This window comes from Tyto alba, unplaced genomic scaffold (genome assembly GCF_018691265.1).
Source record: "Tyto alba isolate M040663 unplaced genomic scaffold, T.alba_DEE_v4.0 Super-Scaffold_23, whole genome shotgun sequence".
Taxonomy (NCBI): Eukaryota; Metazoa; Chordata; class Aves; order Strigiformes; family Tytonidae; genus Tyto; species Tyto alba.
The window spans coordinates 6,094,711-6,113,120 of NW_024881297.1; the positions used below are offsets into that span (position 1 = coordinate 6,094,711).

General features: G+C 38.6%; 1 protein-coding gene across 9 annotated transcripts in view; it reads right to left on the bottom strand.

Moving 5' to 3' along the window:
• PTPN13 (protein tyrosine phosphatase non-receptor type 13) overlaps positions 1 to 18,410 on the bottom strand; it is a 125,761-nt gene that overhangs the window by 76,456 nt on the left and 30,895 nt on the right. For all 9 annotated transcript variants that reach the window (XM_042796694.1, XM_042796692.1, XM_042796693.1 and 6 more), the window contains 4 exons: positions 13,348 to 13,517; positions 5,768 to 5,833; positions 3,141 to 3,326; positions 344 to 437 (listed from right to left, as the gene is read on the bottom strand). In XM_042796694.1, coding sequence (XP_042652628.1) covers positions 344 to 437; positions 3,141 to 3,326; positions 5,768 to 5,833; positions 13,348 to 13,517 — 516 coding nt within the window. The remainder of the gene's footprint in view (positions 1 to 343; positions 438 to 3,140; positions 3,327 to 5,767; positions 5,834 to 13,347; positions 13,518 to 18,410) is intronic.

The following is an 18,410-nucleotide window of genomic DNA, read 5'->3' on the forward strand; positions in this document are numbered from 1 at the left end:
AGCTATGAAGAGAAAGCAGAGTCCACAGGAAAGAGGGAACTAAGGAAAGCTGCTTCCTGGTCATCTAGCTGATCTACCTTCAGCTGAAGATTCCTTTTCTTCAAAAACAAAAATTTTGGTTGTGAATCTTTAAAACCTGTTCCTACAGGTTTAAAACCCGTCTTCTTGAAACAATTATTCTCATGTCTCCATCACCAACACTTCACCAGGCACTGAACCATCAGAGTTCTGTGAATGTCAGCAAGTCCTCCACTATTCAATTTCTTTGGCTGCAAAAATCTACCTTGGGCCTTCCACAGGGCTGTATCTATTACCAGAACCCTAACTGCAATGAAACACTTACCTGTGGGAAGTCCCTTCCCCCTCAGCCTCTCCCGAATAGCCTGGCTCCTGTCTGGCTGCAATTTTCTATCTCCATTGCAAGAAAGTTGATCTACCTGCAAAACAGGCAGTAATGCAAAGTCAAATATTGGAAGAGTGCACATTAGTATGACACAAATGTCCGTTATGTAAATGCATAATGTAAGTCAGTGCCAAACAGTTAACTTCATGTTCAGAGTGGAAGTTCAAATTTTTTTTCATAAAAAACAGGCTTGTCAGTGAGAACATCCCCTAGAATTATCCATATCTAAACCATCCGTGCATTATTTTTACTACACATTTAGTCTACTTTCTTCCACTAAGTGTAAATTAAGTTCACAAGTGTGTAACTGAAATATATTCCACCCCTACAGCAAACTGAAGAGACACTAACACTTGAAAACCACGTTCCATGGTTGTGCAATGACTGGAACTTGTGACTGGCATAATGAGTTTTCTGTGTAACAGGAAGAACCATCTTGTACCAGGTAGTTTTAGGCTGATACCTCAACACAACTTATTACACATGTAAAATCTCATGCATGTGTGAGACGTCTCTTCTTCAGCCCCTCAGGCACATTCCTTTCGTGTGCCAGGCTTAAGTACTATTAGCCTTCTGAATTTTTTTCTTTGTAATCACTAGCTCCCTAAAAAAATTATTTCACATGTACAACCACTCAGACAGCAGCTACAACAAAGAATCTTTAGTGTGATCTTTTGATATGGTGGGAATTGGCATAACTTGGACAGTGGCTTAGTTGGGAAGGAGAAACCAAGCAGCCTTCTACCCATCACAGTTACAATGCAATTCAATTAACACTAAACAGATTGAATCAGTCGTGTGCCATATTACCCTTTACAAATCATGTTAACACGGAAAGTGAAAACATTCAAACAGGTCCTCTCAGATACGCTTCATAGACCACCAAATGATCAGTTATAGAGCTAAGACCTCTCTAGACTTTCATAAGGCAAATCAAGACTGGAGGTATGCTGACCTTGCAATAGCAAGTCATAGTATGGTTCTGAAAAAACAATTTTATATGCTTTTCGTATTAACTTAAAAATTCCAGCACACATACAGAGCACTAACCATTACAAACAGCAGGGATGATTAGCTAAAATGCATGAAAGCACAGCAGCAGAGCTATGTCATCATTGTCCTGTCTATACTTAGCTCTATTCTGCTATTTTGTTTTTGTCTTCTTGCAAAGCCAATGCAGAGACATGTTATGAATTAAGTTAAACAGGTTACTGGAAGAATAGCAAAACTGCAGCGCTGGATAACTGCCAGTAATCCCACTCCTTCATTATCGACTTGGTATAGGAGACAGGAACACACTTGCTGGATTAAGCTCTCCACTGGGTTTCAGTACGTGCATTTGGGACCATTACTGCTGTCTTTGGCAGGCCAGTCTAGATTAGTCTGTCACATTAACCTCAGACTCCCTCTGAAAGCCTGCTGACAAGGACAAGATGAGGAAAAGCAGAAAATTTGCTAAGCAGAAAGGGCCATTAAGAACTTGAAGACTAATGACTCAGTCTCCACAATGGCTGTTTCTATAGCTTGTGGCCCAATTGAAGGTTTGGATCTTTATAGCTTCACTGATTAAGGCCTTGTAGGCCTTTATTTCATTGAATCACAGACTAGCTCCACTTGGCATCTACACAAGACTTCAGATATTACAGCAAGGAATACCGGACTGACAGACATACCCTCACAGACTAGACAATGTCTTGTGGAGTTCAGGCTCAGCACTATTTCTGGAGGCCTGTCATAAGAAATGCAGGGACCTCTCACCTCATGCAAGCATTTCCAAATCAGATTTATGAAGAAACTATCTAACAATTAGATCAGAACAAATTTTTTTTAGAAAAGGAAGCACTGTCAAGTAAAACATTTTTCTTGCAATTACAGTGTTGTCTCTTCAGACACCAAATTTTACATTGGCATAACCCCTATGAGATTAAAAAAAGACAAAACAAAGAAAGAATATCAATGATATAAAACCCGAAAAAATTCAGGACCATCATGGGATATCATTCCAGCAATAATAAACCGCTTGACATTTGTTATGATTATAAACAGAACACAAGGAAAGCAAGTATTGACCAGAGAACAATCTAACAATATTGACAATTTATGGCCTTCCTTTCTACTTCGAGCCTTGAAATTATTTTACTATTCTGAAGTTATGTTGTAATGGTTTACATGAAGGCAGAAGTTGCCTGTCAGGAATAGTAACTTTCCAAGATGAGTTCATGTAGTTTCTTTCACTTCTGAAAACAGTTTAACACATTTGTCATCATTAGACAATAACACGCTCCACAATTATCATAACCAAGAGCTGAGCAGAAGTGCAAGACAATTGGCACACTGCCTAAAATGTCCCTTTCCCGTTAATAAGCAACTCTCCAAAAGTCAAGCATAACTTTAAAAAACAAAATTCACAGCAATTATTTTTGACGCATTTCAAGTAGCATAACTCTAAGGCTTCCCCCAAAGTTCATAGGTATTTTTCCTCTCCTGTTTTTCCCTACTTTCCTTTCAATGAAGTCAAATAGTTCACAAAATGATCTTCCTCAGAAACAGCAGCTGTGAATGCATATCCCAGGAGGAATTGTCAAGTGCACAAACTGTTACACAGGAGAGCAGTTCTCTCCTTTCAACAAGTCACCTTATCAAACTTGCAACATAGTAAAGCAAGAGGAAGAATGACTGAGTGATTCTGAATTAGCACTTTTGCTCTCTTCCTACTTATCTCTTATTCCACACTTACCCCCGACAGGCTTCCTAGAACCAGTCTGACCAACTGTTTCACATATGAAAAAGAAGGGGCACAGTTACTGTTCCTTATGTGGGCACTGCAAGCATCCAGAACAGTTCGTACAGACACACGGGCATAAATGACATCTTCACACATGCCGAGGAGTATGCTGTTGAGATGATCTCCAAGTTTGATAGGCTAGTGACAAACAAAAAAAGGAAGGATAGGTGGATCAGTTTTAATAGTGACTTGTGGTACACGCAGAAAAAGACGACATTCAACACAGTAAGATAACTATTCACAACACTTAACTGCCTACGTTACCAGAGTGTCAATTTGAAAGTCACCATCTAGGTGGTGAAAAAATAGCAGCTGTAGATCAGGGGATAGGCATTCAGCATCTAGATTTGCTTCCTACAGTACAACAATCTGGTCTATACAAGCTGTCTGATCTGTAAGGTCAAGACCCCAACGCTTTCCTGTCTCAGGGCTTAATGACTAGTGAAAAGTTTCAGAGGAAATTTTTTTTTGTTGTTTTTGAACATTCTGTTGGTCCCAATTCAATCCTCATTACAATCATTTTGTAACCCTCTATCTGCTCATTTTCTACAGTTCATCACCTCACCAATGTTTTGCAGCAGCTGCGTTAGCATTCCCGAAGTCCAGTGACATTATCAAACAGCATCAACAAAAAGGTAAGGAATAAAACAGCAAAGCCACTGGTTTTAAGTAAGCAGAGCTTCACAGTTGCAGGACAACACCCATAGGAACAATTCAGATTTAATTCTCCCCTACCCATTAAGTTAATCCAGTGAACTGTGTGTGGAATACCACTCTTCAGGGTATGCAGTAGTCTGTGGCAACACTTGTTCTTGGATACCACAGGCACTTGGGACTTAAGCTTTCTGATGAGCAACTCCCCCAGAGCAGGTGGTTGCCCATGAAGCAAGCATTGCTGTGCTTTTTGTGTCACAGAGCACTTCAAACCATTACAGTCTTACAATTTTCCCTGTATTAGTATTCTTAAAGTGTACCATAAAAAAAAAATGTATTCTGAACCACCCTGATTTAAATAACAGACTTTTCCCATCTTCCTGTTTAGCACTTCTAATTGTAAAAATCACTCTTGCATTCAACTACACTCCCAACAGAGAAGCAGCTCATTAACCAACATAGGCAGACAAATATGGAAATTAAAAAACAAACAAACAAAAAAAAAACCAACAGCCTGAAAAATTGGAAAATCTCCTGCACATGCAAATTAACACTTAAAAATGATGCTATACACAGACTGTCCTTTTGCCTCCACTAACTTCACAGGGCAGAGGCATCACATGAGAACATCCTAAAGGTAAATTCTAGGCTTCTGCTTCCCCTTTCTTTCCACTCATACCTCACCACAGTGTCTTTGGAACAATATTGTTAAATCAAAATGTAGAGCACTCTTTCCTACTGTATTAGTGTGAAACTGTTGCTACATTCTAATACCAAAGGAAGAAACAAAAAGGGGTCTAAAATTCATGCCTACTTTTTGCTCAACACCTACCTCAAGTCATTCTCCCATTACTGCTGAATACTGTTCCCTTCAACTCCTACAAGACAGGAGAACAAAGAAAGCAGATAGCTGCCTAAGAAAATACTGGGGTTTTGGGGGCAGGCACAGCAGTCATTACAGATAAGTATCCCTAAAACTAAAGGTTCAAATTTTCTGACTTTTGCATTCAGGCAGCTACTTCCAAATCAATACAACTGAGAACTCAACTACCACTCTGTTAAAGAACATATTAGAAACTGAAGGCTTAAATGGCCGAAGAGCCTTTCAGAATTTCCTTCCTTACCCTTACACATAACACCAACTAGTAGGACTGAACTCCAATATGAAACAAATAGCTTATCTCCTTGAGTTGTACAATGCTCTGCCAAATCCTGCAACTGCAAGTCCATCATGAAATGCTTTTTTTTTTTAATGCATTTCCTCTTATTTTCACTCTTTTAGATACTGACTTCTAAAAGTTTAATTGGGGTGGGGAAGGAGATGATGAATCACATCATCTTCAGTCAGTTTTGGAAAGACAGTCTAGGAGTTCTGCTGGGTGTGTAAAATAACCACATTGAGCAATAACACTGAGCTCTAAGCAGTCTGCAACTGTGTCTGCACTGACTGACAAGTCAATAGCAAGAGTCTACTCCCTGTTGCAAACAATTCATACCCTTTCTTGGCCATTGTGTAATGTAAGTATCTGTATGTGCCAAGTCCAGATCCACAGAAGTTACAGCAGCAGAGAGAACAAGTTGCTTTATTATGAGTAAAGCAATGATGTTATTTAAATATTTGTTTTTATATAAGCCCAAATCAAATAATTTTCTCCTTTGTCAGCAGCTTAAACTGTTGTCTTTCAGCCTGTGACACTACAGGATAGACTAGCCCAGATACAGCTTAATGGAAACTAACAGAAGTGTAGTATCAGCACCTACTTTCTGCAAGACAACACTCCACAGGAAAAAGCTCCAAATACAGGAAAGAAATCTTACTCTTCAGTGCCTCATTATGACACCCTGCCATGTTAATTCAAATGCAGATTCAGTCAAACTATCAAGTCTGAAGTTTCAATATGAAGCAAAACCAAAACTAAACTTACCTGACTTTGAGGAACTTCATGGTCAGCTCCCCAAAAGAGTGACATACCGAGAGAATAAATATGGACCTGTCATAAGACACAAGATATTTGTCAACTCATTGAACAGGACTGGAAACACAAAGCAGAACTTTAAAGTAGAACAACTAACTTAACATCATTTTGCCTATATGTATTCCTGGTATTTAAGCTCATTTGTTTTTCAAATTGTTCTTCTCCTTTGACATAAGAGCCAGAGAAGCAAATTCTACTGCTCTGAAACGTACTCCATCTAACCAGTGCCTCTGTGTTCTCTGTTCAATTTTAAGATTTCATCTCACATTGAAGCCAGAAGCACACATAATCCACGTGGTCAGCCTGGTGTCGGGCACAGACTGCATGGTTTTGTCCAAGGGTCCTTAAAACTCTACTCTGAAGGCAAGGCAGAGTTTAGCAGAACACAAACAGTGGGCTCCTACTGTCAAGAGATCCCCAAGACTAGGATCAAAGGGGAAAAAAAAGGAATGAATGTAAGAGTATCAATATCTAAAGGAGTCACCTTAATCTATTATTGGTATTTTAAGATACAAATACATTAATCATTACACATATAATTAACGATTACTATCAATATTAATTAAAATAATGTATCTTTAACATATTAAGCCTGTTAGGACAGCGAATAAAACCTTTAAACACAAAATTAAGAGCACAAACATACTCCCCTGTAGGCAACTGTGGAAAAAAAACCCATGTAAGTAAGCACAGAAAAAAAGAGTAGTTTTTCTGGACTGTATAACTAACATACACTAGTGATGGCTCTTTCTACCAAGTTATTAGTAATATTTGTGCTACTTAAAGCAACAAGTTTTTCAAACAATTGTACAGGCAATGAACAAAAAATTACAGGGACAGTGATAAATTAAAAGCAATTTGCTTAAGTCAGCCTCTTCACTAACTAAAAGCAAAACATCTTAAGTCCTAGGTATATATATTGACAAGATCTGTCCAGACTCAGGTATTTCATATACAGATTTTAAAAACATAGCTGTAAATTGAGTGTACAAAGATAATGGATGGTGTCCTGGGCTTGAGTGGGTAGTGGGGTTTTTGGTAGCAGGGGAAGGGGCTACAGCAGTGGCCCCTGTGAGAAACTTCCTGAAGCTCCCCCAGCTCCCAGTCAGTCCCACCCCTGGCCAAGGCTGAGCCAGTCAGCCATGCCTCTCCAATAACGTATTTAAAAGGCGACATGGGAGGAGAGGTTGGACTTACGAGGAGGAGTTGTGACATTTGCATGAACATCAAAGTCAGTGGAGGAAAGGAGGAAGAAAGCAGGGGAGGTGTGCCGAAGCAGAGACCCCCCTGTATCCTGTGGTGAGACGGCAGGGCGGCCCCCCCTGCCACCCATGGAGATCTGCGGTGGAGCAGACACTGATATACAGCCAGTGGGGGGCCCCACACAGACAAATTAAGGTGGCTGTGTCTGAAGGAGGCTGGGACTCTGTGGGAAGAAGCAGCCCCCGCTGTTGTAGTTCAGTGCTGGGAGGACTGCAACATGTGGGGGTGTCTCATGCAGAAGCAGCTCGTGAGACACTGCAGCCTGTGGGAAGGACACAAGTTGGAGAAAGTTTGTGGAAGACTGTCTCCTGTGACAGGGGAACCATGCTGGAGCAGGGGGAAGTTCCAGAAGTTCCCCCCAGAAGATGAAAGAAGCAGCAGCACTGACTGCACCCGCCCATTCCCTGCCCCTGCGCCGCTGGGGGAGGAGGTAGAGATATCGGGAGCAGAGCTGAGCCCCAGAAGAAGGAAGGGGTAGGGGGGAGGTATTTTCAAGATGTGGTAATGCTTCTCACTGTCCTACTCTGTCTGTTAAGTGTTGTTGTTGCTAGTGGCTGTAATAAATTTATGTTCTTTTTTCCTCTTCCCCTAATGAACCTGTCTTTTGCCTGTGACCATAATAAGTGATTTATCCCTCCCTGTCCTTATCTTAAATCCTGAGTGTGTGTATATTTTCTCCTTCTCAGCACTTGGGGGGGGGGGAGGGGAGGCATGGGGGGTGGAAGGGTGAGTGAGCAGCTGTGTGCTGCTCAGCTGCCCTCTGAGCTCAAACCACAACAGACAGACTTAACAGAAGCTATGAAATTACAAAAAATAATTTTCTTCTTCCCACACTAAATACATAGTGTTATTCAAAATCACACATCTAGAACTAACTTAAGGTTGTACAAGAGAATTAATCTCTGAGCTGAGGAGTCGCTTAGCCCACTCAAGGCAACAGAATTTATCCTAAAAGACTCAGAAAAAGGATGATGCATAAATGTTTTTCTTTTTAGATCAGCTTGCTTGAAAAACATTATACCATTACTGCATTGTGCCAGGAATTAACCCCAAAACACAGGTATGATGTACTTTTACATTTCTATTGTAAAACAGAAAAAAGTTTCCTTTTTATCTATTCAGAAGAACAATACACAGCTTTGTAACAGAGTAAGGAACTACTAAATACGCTTAAAAGCTACATGTTATTAAAATTGTTCTCACAAATTCAGTATGCTTTATTCATATAAAATTGGAATTCAACATACTCAGAGAAGCACTCCAATCCTAAACTTCTGTCACTTAAATCTTGTGGGATGGTCTCTGTCTAGTACAGCGTATGAGTCAGTGCAGGACAGAAAGCATCAGTATGAGGCAGTGATATACTGATACTGCTGACACACGGTTACTCACTGATATGGTTCAGTCCAGCTAACTGACAAACACTGAAGATGGAGGGATCAGCTGGAGTGCCTTCAGACATAGTTGTGCAAGAAGGATATTCAGGTAGAGAAAAATACAGAAGGAATTTTTCTTTGTGATGAAACTGGAGCAGAACCATGGAGAATTTCTTCGCAATTCTGCTCAGAAGGGAAAATGAGGTGTTGCCAGTGGCACTTTCTGGCAGGACTGAAGCAGCGTTGTGCAGAGGTGCAGATAAAACACAACTTTATGCTAGATGAAAATATGTAGCCAGCACTGTGCATTTAACAAGAGCTCATCCATCAGCTTCCCCTCCCAGAAAGAAAGCACTGGCCAAAGTAAGGTCTTTCTGTTTCATGCAAAGAAGAGAACAGGACAGAACTGACAGACAAGCATCAAGGGTTCTGTTAATACCACTGCCCCATTCAACCAGAAACATTATCTTTCAAATATTGAGAAAATTGTTCTGTATCTAGTTTATTACCCTTTCAACCGAAATACTAGAAAGTCTTCCTTACATATCTAGATACACCACAACTATACAGAAAAAGGTGAATATATTTTCAGGGTAATAATGCATGAAAAAAAAACCTTTTCAGAAAACAAAACAAAAAAACCCAAGCACACAAAAATTAACAAAAAGCTCCCCCCCCAACTCTTCCTGCCCCCCAAAAATGCAACAACAGCACTTAAAAGGTGTATTATCAAAACTGCTAATTCCAATCACAGAAGTGGTCACAGTCCTAAGTCTGTCAGTGTTCATGAAGCATTTGGACAATGCTCTTAGATATATGATTTAATTTTTGCATCGTCATCTATGGAGTCTGGAATTGGACTTGAACTTCACAGGTTCCTTCTAACTCAGAGTATTCTATCACTCTATGATTCTAAGCTTCAACATAATGGAAGATATTTCCAAACCCAAGAAGTACATCACCCTCAACAAAAATATTATTGTACAACCATCAATCAGACCTCTATACTAAATCATGCTACCCTACTAATCTATCTTGAAAAGAGCTTTCAAAATAAAAGTAAAGTGAACCAGTTTGTGATGCAGTACGCCATGTCAAGCTTTATATTAACTTAAGGAGGTTTTCCAAGTACTGCATTTCAAAGTTACTTGCAAGCCACTACTACATAGAAAACAAAAATGTATCCACTACATATCAGTTAAACTAATTTCTGGATTTTAATGTGATGCCTGCAGACATATATTGCAACTCTCTCCTACTTCATACACTTTAATGTCAAAAATCAGATAAATAGTCATATTGATGCTTGGCCAATGTTAGAAATTCATAAGGGGAACTGTTAAACTGCTTATTATAGTTTGACAGCCCTAGGTTGTATCAGATAGTCAGGAGGGGGGAGAAAAAAAAAAGGAATCCCACAACAATCAGTGCTTAAGGTTTGTGCAGTCTTACGTCAAGCTCCTTGCATAAGAGAGAATTCCAGCAGGAAACTAGGCAAAAACCATCTCCAGAAAAACTGGTGTAAAAACCCAAGAATTTTGCTAATTTCAAATAATCGGTAACTCATAAGTGTTTTTCTACAAGACTACGTAATAAACATTCATATTTAAAATACCCTTCTCTCTCTCCAGACGAGCTAACCTTTGATTCAGAGGCACATAACATGCATCTCTCAAATATGAATGCATTTATTCAAAAATTCTAGTTCATTTTTGTAACTTCTAACTATGCTTCTAATGTTTTCCACAATATATAAATCAACATCAAATTCATTTCCCAAACTAATCTTTAATTATAATTTTGAACAGTTTGCTTACTCTATTTCCAATGATCTTGCAGTTACCTCAGACTTATGTTGTATTCAAATTCTGTGTGTTAGAATCAAAAGGGTATACACTGACTATCAGTTTTTCTAATATTTATCCTTGAATACACTGTTACTTTGTGCTAGCAAGTAAAGTCACAACTCAACAAAGGCAACCCTATTACTGTCTGTTACAAGGCCTTATAAACAAGATGGTTTTTTGCCTTCAGCAGCTTTCGGACATGGTCCAGTTTGAGAAGAACAACAAAAAGAAAAGCACCTAAGGTTTCCAGTAAATTAATTCAGTGAACTACAGCAAGTTGTAACAGAAAAAAAAAAACAAAAAAACAGAAAAAAAAAAAACAAAAAAACCCACAAAACAAAACCAAAGAAACAAAACAAACAAAAAAAAAATCCCAAACTTTTAATATGTTAAGTTACCACAGTCACCATGTGCAAAGCAAGATCTAAGATACATGAAGTCAACATAGCAAGATAAAAAACAGTGTACCAACCAACACACACAGTTTAATACGCATGTGTAAAGGGAAAGTCAAAAAAGAAGGAGGCACATACAAGTTATTTATCAGCCCTACTAACTTAAACTAATAAAGCCATAATAGGACAAAAGTTTTTGTACAAACCTATGTTTCAGGTAGCTTTCTTCTTCCATATAAGCAAGTAAGCAAATAAACCAAAGAGGACTGATACATTTGAAACATTTTGCACGTATGTACTACACTGTGTAGTTCCCAGCCAGGGGATTATAGACCAGTATTACAGATACTGTGGTCATTTTTTTTTTTTCCCCTGATGAATTATCAAAGATTATTTTAACATACAGTGGTATATACCATTGCCATCATGAAATACTTCAATTCTTTGTGCACAATGGTACATTTCTAAGAATTCAGCTGGAGGCTCTCACATGAGCAAGTGCGGGTTGAGGGACTCACAGATCCCATCTTCAGTTTATGGCTGTCCTTCACTGCACCCAGATGTAACTACCACACTGGGAGAACAGCTGTCTGATTTATCCACAGGGATTTAAACTGAGAACAAGAATGGTAGCTGCAAGTTTCCTTCAAATGTTATTGTACCATCTCAGGCTATGAGAACAGTTAGTTTTTCCCCCTCAGCGTGTGCAAAACACAGGCAGAAATCAAGTAGAGTTCTAACACAAAACAGGTTATTTCATCTCAAGCCCAAAGCCTGAAGCTTCAACCTAATTCTAAAGCTGAATACCACAAGCTAAAGAGTTTTATTTAGTTTATATGCGACTGTATGAGTAATTTGCTTATGTAAAGCCAAAGCTTCTCTATTTCCACATCCAATTGTTTCTCAATGAAAACAGCAACACAGTTGCTGCAGCCTAGAGTCCCAATTTTGTCATCACCTTCCAGCAAGCAAGGTTATACTGACATCATGAAATAAATTCACTCAGTCTTAATTGGAGAGGATTAGTCAGCAGTGCTCATGTGCAGAATGCCAGTATTTGGTCATTGCCTATTGATATGCTCTGTTCTGGAGTTTACAGGCCACAGTGGACCCTCAGAGTATTTCCTTCCTTAAGATTAAGAAGCATCATGGCATGGGTTTTGATAGTAACCATTCTCTACTTATTTCAAAAAGAAAAAAGTAACATAGTGAATGAATACTGGCACAGAACAAAGAATGCAATCAGCTCTGATGAAGGTCACAAACATGTAATTTCAAAACTTGTTTCTGGCGTTTTTAAAGGCCTGTTTTTTATATTTATTTCAGAGTTTGAACTAGAGGTAACATTATGGTCTTCAACAGTGTTATCTCTCTCAAAAGGAGATAAACAATTCCAACAGTATGACTACACAGCTTGGCAGCTGCATCCTACATAACTGATCCCAAATTTGCATTTATGTCAGTGTTATTTTTACTTCTCTGTTAAAACTTTCAACCTAGGTTGCTAATTGCTTATAGTTTTATCATAGATAAAATTATATGCATATTTTATTACACCATTAATTCTTACTATTCCGCAGGGCAAGAACATGTCTAAAGAGCTTGCAAGCAACTGAAGAAACAGTGATTTCTGGTAGGTATTCAGTGATGTAGTACTAAATAAAACTGACTATATACAAGGTTTTCAAGAAAAAAAAAAATCTCTAAACAAAATATTCAACACAGAAAAACATGTTCTAGTAGTCCTTGTGCATGCAACAACAGTGCCAATACTGGTCTCCTCTGGAATAAAAGCATGTTGCTGTTCTTCCTGAAGGAAGACTGCCAAATATCATAATTGTTCCCAGATTACAACACTGGCTGCAGCTAGCTTCCTTCTCTAAGGATTATCAATCCAGAGAAGCCAAGGACATGGAAATAAAGCTCAGCTTCCTTCTTACTCCCGCCTCTAAATATCTTTGACTAGGCCAAGGGAATGGTTTACTAGGGAAAGCGTTATTATTTGCAACAAAAGAAAACATTTGAGAAGCCAGTAATTTTGACTGTGTGTATCAATGACCTGGAGGAGATCACATATACAAACCATATGTGCCTGAACAACTACCTCTGGGAAAGAGTTAAAAAAGGAAGGTGGAAGGGAACAATTTTGCACACAACTGAGGAATATTTATGTTAATTAAACCAAACTTTTTCTTTGAGATGAGTGTAGGAATATCCCATTTTTGAAGCCTTGGACTGCTTGAGTAATGCCTTTTCTTACCTCTCAGATCCATTTTTCAAAAAAAAAAAATGTAGAACATTAAAATTGTTGATGTCACTGAAATCTTTTAGAAAAAGAAGGCAAAGTGTTGCTTACTACTAGTTTGATGGTCAGTTATTCTGTGCAGCCATTGTCCAAGTGTGGCTGTCAGTAGCACAGATGTGACAGGGACCTGCACACAGACGCTTCTTAAGTACATACAACCATAATCACTACTCAACTTTTATGGAAAAAAACGAAGTAGGAGGATCCTTCCCTCTCTCACAAAAGAAATCAACAATTACACATAGAAATCAAGAACCAGAGGGAGACAAAAAGGACAGTTTAAAGCTATTTGGTGAAGCGATCAACAGCAAAAGACAACAGCTGTCTGCCAAGGAAGAGGTACCTTTTCAACGTCCGACAGAGATGATAGAGAATGGTTCTGCAGAACCTCTGGTGCTGTGAATGCTCGCAGGTCTTGTTGGGAGACATTTTCATCAGTAAATGATACACTGCCAGATGGGAGCAACAGGAGAGACCATGGAGAAATGATGAATCCCAGAGCAGTAGGATCCACTGTATTTGAAAGGAAAAAAAGAAACCCTGAAATTAAAGCAACATTGTTTGATGCCCTTGCTTGATGTTATTTTATTTGTTCAAAGACACTTTTACTATCAGTCACATATTATTAATGGAACAGATTCATGTTTCCTTTTCCACCTGCGGTGCTTCATAGCCACAACCACCACCTCAATTTTAATCACACTAAGGAGTAACACCCATCTTTTTTGACTATTCTTTGCTATTATTCATACCAGCAAGCTCAAGAAGAGCCTGCTAAAATACAAACTCCTGTCCTCAGGTTATTTCATTTATGTTACAGTCAACATATAAAACAATCACATTTTGTAGTGTACATGTCATTAAGACTAATTCCTACAATAAGAATGGAGTTAACTGCTATACTAATATAGCACTGCTGTAGTGGTAATAATCTGAAGAGAGAAGACAAAGTTAGCAGAAAGAGGAAATACTCCTCATTAGAGTAGTTGATAGAACTGGACAAACTGGAGAAGGTTTGGGGCACAGAAGTCCTTTTTAGCTTAAATAAAAGAAATATTTTACAAGTGAAAAAGAAAAGAATAATTCTAGGCAGCAGAAGTGGGCAAATAAACCTGAAACCATAGTAAGATAGACCATTCAAACCCTGTGAATAATACTTGAAAACAGCAAAACAAGCACTGAAATCAGAGAACCAGAAATGACAAAGAAAGCTTTCTATATCACGAATATGCAATTTGCCAGCTAGGTTTTTAATGTCTGATAATACTGCTTTCAAACATCTGGCCACAGACCTCCTGAAAAAAAGAGAGGGGGAGGGTGGGGGGGAGGAACAGGCCACACACACGGTAGAAAGTGTTAAACCCCAAAATCTACCTAGTAAAAGTTAACTAAGACAGGAAAAAGAGAGACCATTTCCGTGAGTCAAAATACCTTTCTCTACACCTCAAACCATAAATCAGCTCAGTTTCACTGAAGGAGACATAGGCTTTTATCTAAGTAAAAATAAAAGTTAAGTGTCATTTTTCCATAGGCAAAGAGGCAGTTGGTCTGTTTTCTGCTACATGATGCATCAAGGATCTGAGGAAACACTTTGAAACATTTGAAGGATAAGACTTTCTTTTCCTTCTACATCGTAAGTAACAACACCAGAATAATAATTTCCTCCTTCAGCTCCACTACATTTTCCACTCTCCTATCAGCTCAGCATGTTCCTACAGTGCTGGTTCCTAGCCTGCTCAATTATCTTGTAATCTAGAATATTTCTAATCTCCTAGGAAATGTATTAAATTACTGTTTGAAAGTATCAGATGTAAAAGGATCTACCAAGTAAGTCCTTCAATTTCTTCAACTCTCCTTCCTCCAAAAGAACCTAAGAAATTGCTTTTAGGCTCTCCGCACACTGTGATACCGAAGAGAAACTATATTAATAACATGTTAGTACAATTATCCAGAAAAATGTTCCCAACTTTCAGATCCTGAAGCTCAGAAAGTTTCCCCTCCTACCAATGTGTGCAAGAGATATTATTCAGCAGAGAACCCAATAATTAATTTTTCAGTCTATGACTGACATATACATTTTTCTAAACATACCTGAAATTGCTATGCAGAATTTTGCTTTAAAAAGGAAAAGAGACCATTGAGGGCCACAAACATTCTAGAAATGGGAAGGTCTTACAGAGTGTACCTCAAGTAGGTATTTCAAATTGTTTAATCACCTGAGAATCAAAAGGAGTTTGTTATAATTGTTCAAATATATTTTAAAATGACGGTGTGTTTTGCTGAAAGCCAGGTATGACAAGCTTAGGATTCATAGTGCAGAACTGGTTCTCCCCTTCTCTGCAAAATATTGTGAGAAAGAAGATCTTAGTTGGCCATCAACTTTCAAAAATAACCCTGCAAGTAACTACTGGATTTTTTACTAGTTCTGTGTGTATAAATCACTGATACAAAAAAAAAAAAAAAAAAAAAAAAAAAAAAAAAAACCAACAAGATTTTCAAATATAGGATTTCTGCTTAAAAGCCCCAACTCAGGAACCCTAAGTAATGTAGAGGCTTTATCCTTATCTTCACATTTTGTATGACAGGCATTTTAAATACATACGAACTCTTCATATTCTAAAACATACTACAGAAACAAGAGTTAATTAGGCAGAAACATGATTTAGTTTTAAGAACAATTAAAAACAACACACACATTTAGCCTGAAATCTTCCAAATATTAACAAACAAACTTTGTTTGTTATCAAATATTAAGAAACAAACTTTGGAGCATGCATTTGTCCCCTGCAGATGTCGAGGCTGACATTACTGATCCACACTCAATCTTCATGATCTGAAGCCAGGTACAATGAATGTGATTAACTGTAAGTTTAGAAAAAGCACCGATTTTGCCAAGCTTGTTTTTTTTTGACATTTTCTTAGCTTTGTCTTGTAGTAGCTTGTAATTAATACAGCAGATCATACTGCCTCCATCTCAACTTCGGGAATATAATCTACTGTTACAAAGGATGAGAATAAAGTAACTCATTCTCTATTTCCTTCCTTAAGGCATGCATCGCAAACCAAAATAACTGTCTCAAAGCTCCTACTATGCAGATTTAACCTAAGAAAAATATTTTTAAGTAACACTACTCTTACCCTTTCACGTGTTTCTACCATGGGGGAAAAAAACTGTAACAAAGATGCAATGCATCAAATAGCAGGAGACCATAGGAAAACAACAGAAACAGTTTCCAGTCATAATATTCATGTCATCTTCTGTTTAGGTTTTCAGAAGAATTTACAAAAGCAGTAATGGAAACATACTCCTCAAAATACAGAGGAAAACGACAAAAACAAAACAAAACAAAACCAAAACAGATTCAAACTGCTCTTTCTAAAAGCATTGGAATTCAGGAGATGGCTCCTGGTCAATTTTCTATCCAGTGGCTTTTCAACTGTGCTAGAGCTGCCAGCCTTCTGAGTTAACTCCAGAACTATGCAACTTGGTAACAAAACACTTGAGAGCACAGTATATCAAGCAGTGCCAAGGCAGAGATAAATAGTGTGGTCCTACTTAAAGTGGGAGAGTGAACTGGTTTTAAATGCAATAAAAACTGAAGTAATCTTCAGCTACGTAGCATCTGCCAAACAAATGAAAGACTTCTAAAACAGTCCTTTGCTTGGTTTAACAGGATACAAGTATCCAACGACAAAAAAAACCCACCACATTACAAGAGACAGTAAGTTCAGGTAGAAATTTAAAATTGATCCATCTTACAGTATTGCTGGCAAGTAATTCTGAATTCCCAAGCTACATACACAATTCAAGCTCTTTCCGTTTTGTTTTTTTCCTACTTCTCTCTTAGGCTGCAGCCATTAGCAAAAGCGGTCAGAAGCAAACGCACATTTCAGTTGTTTCGGGACACAAAAGAAACGCCTTAAAAAAAGCGCCAAGCAACCCAAAAACATACCCAAGGTTTTCAACGCTTGTCTCCTCTTTCTCTTTGCTTTGTTCTATAGCCCTCACTGAGACAAGTAAGATTTCTTCTAGCACAAAGGAACTGGAAGATTGTTATGCTTAGGTCAGGCTGGAGGCAGGCAGACCACAAATGTGTCTCTAGACAGGTCAGGATTAGGCCAGCCCAAGGGACCACTTAGGCTGCAAATCCTGTGCTCCTGTGAGCCGGTGCAGCACGTCCCTGCCCACCTAGGCTGCAAGGGAAGCAGCTTCACAGCGCTTCTGCTCCCTCTCCCTTGGGCACAAAGGGATGGAGCTGAGCAGAGAGCTCTGATGTGATACTGAGCCTCAGAAACCAGCAGCACAGGGAGGAAAGCCGACAGGCGAATGGAAATTTACTCTTTCCTGAGAATACTGGAGCAAGAAACAGGATGGATGATTAGTTTCTGAGATCACCCATGTTGTTCCTGAGATGCTCCCCAGGCAGCGTAACATCCCACTACACTTTATTGTTGACCACATCCAGCAGAGAGTACTGGAAAGAGGACAAGTAGTAACCGAGTCTCACTTGGTAGAGGGGAATTAAAATTAATAATAAATAAATAAATAAATCACTAAAACCCACAAAACACTGATCTCTTTCCTGCTCAGCAACCAAAAGATCAAACACTACCAGATGGTTTCTCAACAGTTATTGGTAAAGAGAAAAAACAATCATTTAATGCCTGCCAGCAAGGAGTGGCTGGAAAGTGAGGATTTCCTCCCCAACCCCCACTGAATTTTAGTTCTTGTCAACCAAAAAAAAAAACCAAAACCAAAACCAAAACAAAACACAAAAGAAAACCAAAACAAAACCAATTTCCCCCTCCATCCTAACTAGGTCTATGACTACTTGGGACCACCACTAAGTTCTCATCAACATATTTCACACTTTGCCTTCCTTTTCATTATACTTGCCCAAACTAAGCAGATACAATAGTATGACCGTTGACAATACAGATCCCCCCAAACCACAATTGTCCTTCTTCATATCCATTTCCAGGTAATAACACTTTTCTTTACATAAATTGTTTCCCATGTACAAATTTGCAAGACAGTCAATTTGTAAAGTCTTTCTTTGATCAAGCTGCCTATTATCAGACTTATTTTTCCCCCTACTCTTCCCTCTCCCTTCAAACACATCTTAAACATAAAGGTCCAACTATTTTCAGAATCCACCATCCATGCTTTAGCATAGGAGTGGCCAAAGTGACATATGAAGTCTTTCCCACTTTCAAGTTTTGATAAATCTCTTCCAGTTAAACCTGCCAAATTAGAGGGACGCCTGGTTTATAACTCTCAGTAGCAGAGAGCACAGCATGTTCCTTATACTTATATGCTCACATTTGAGATACTTCACTTCAAAAACCTGTTCCTTTGACCTCATGGAGTACTGAGTACAAGATACAGCATGTCTGAAACAGCTG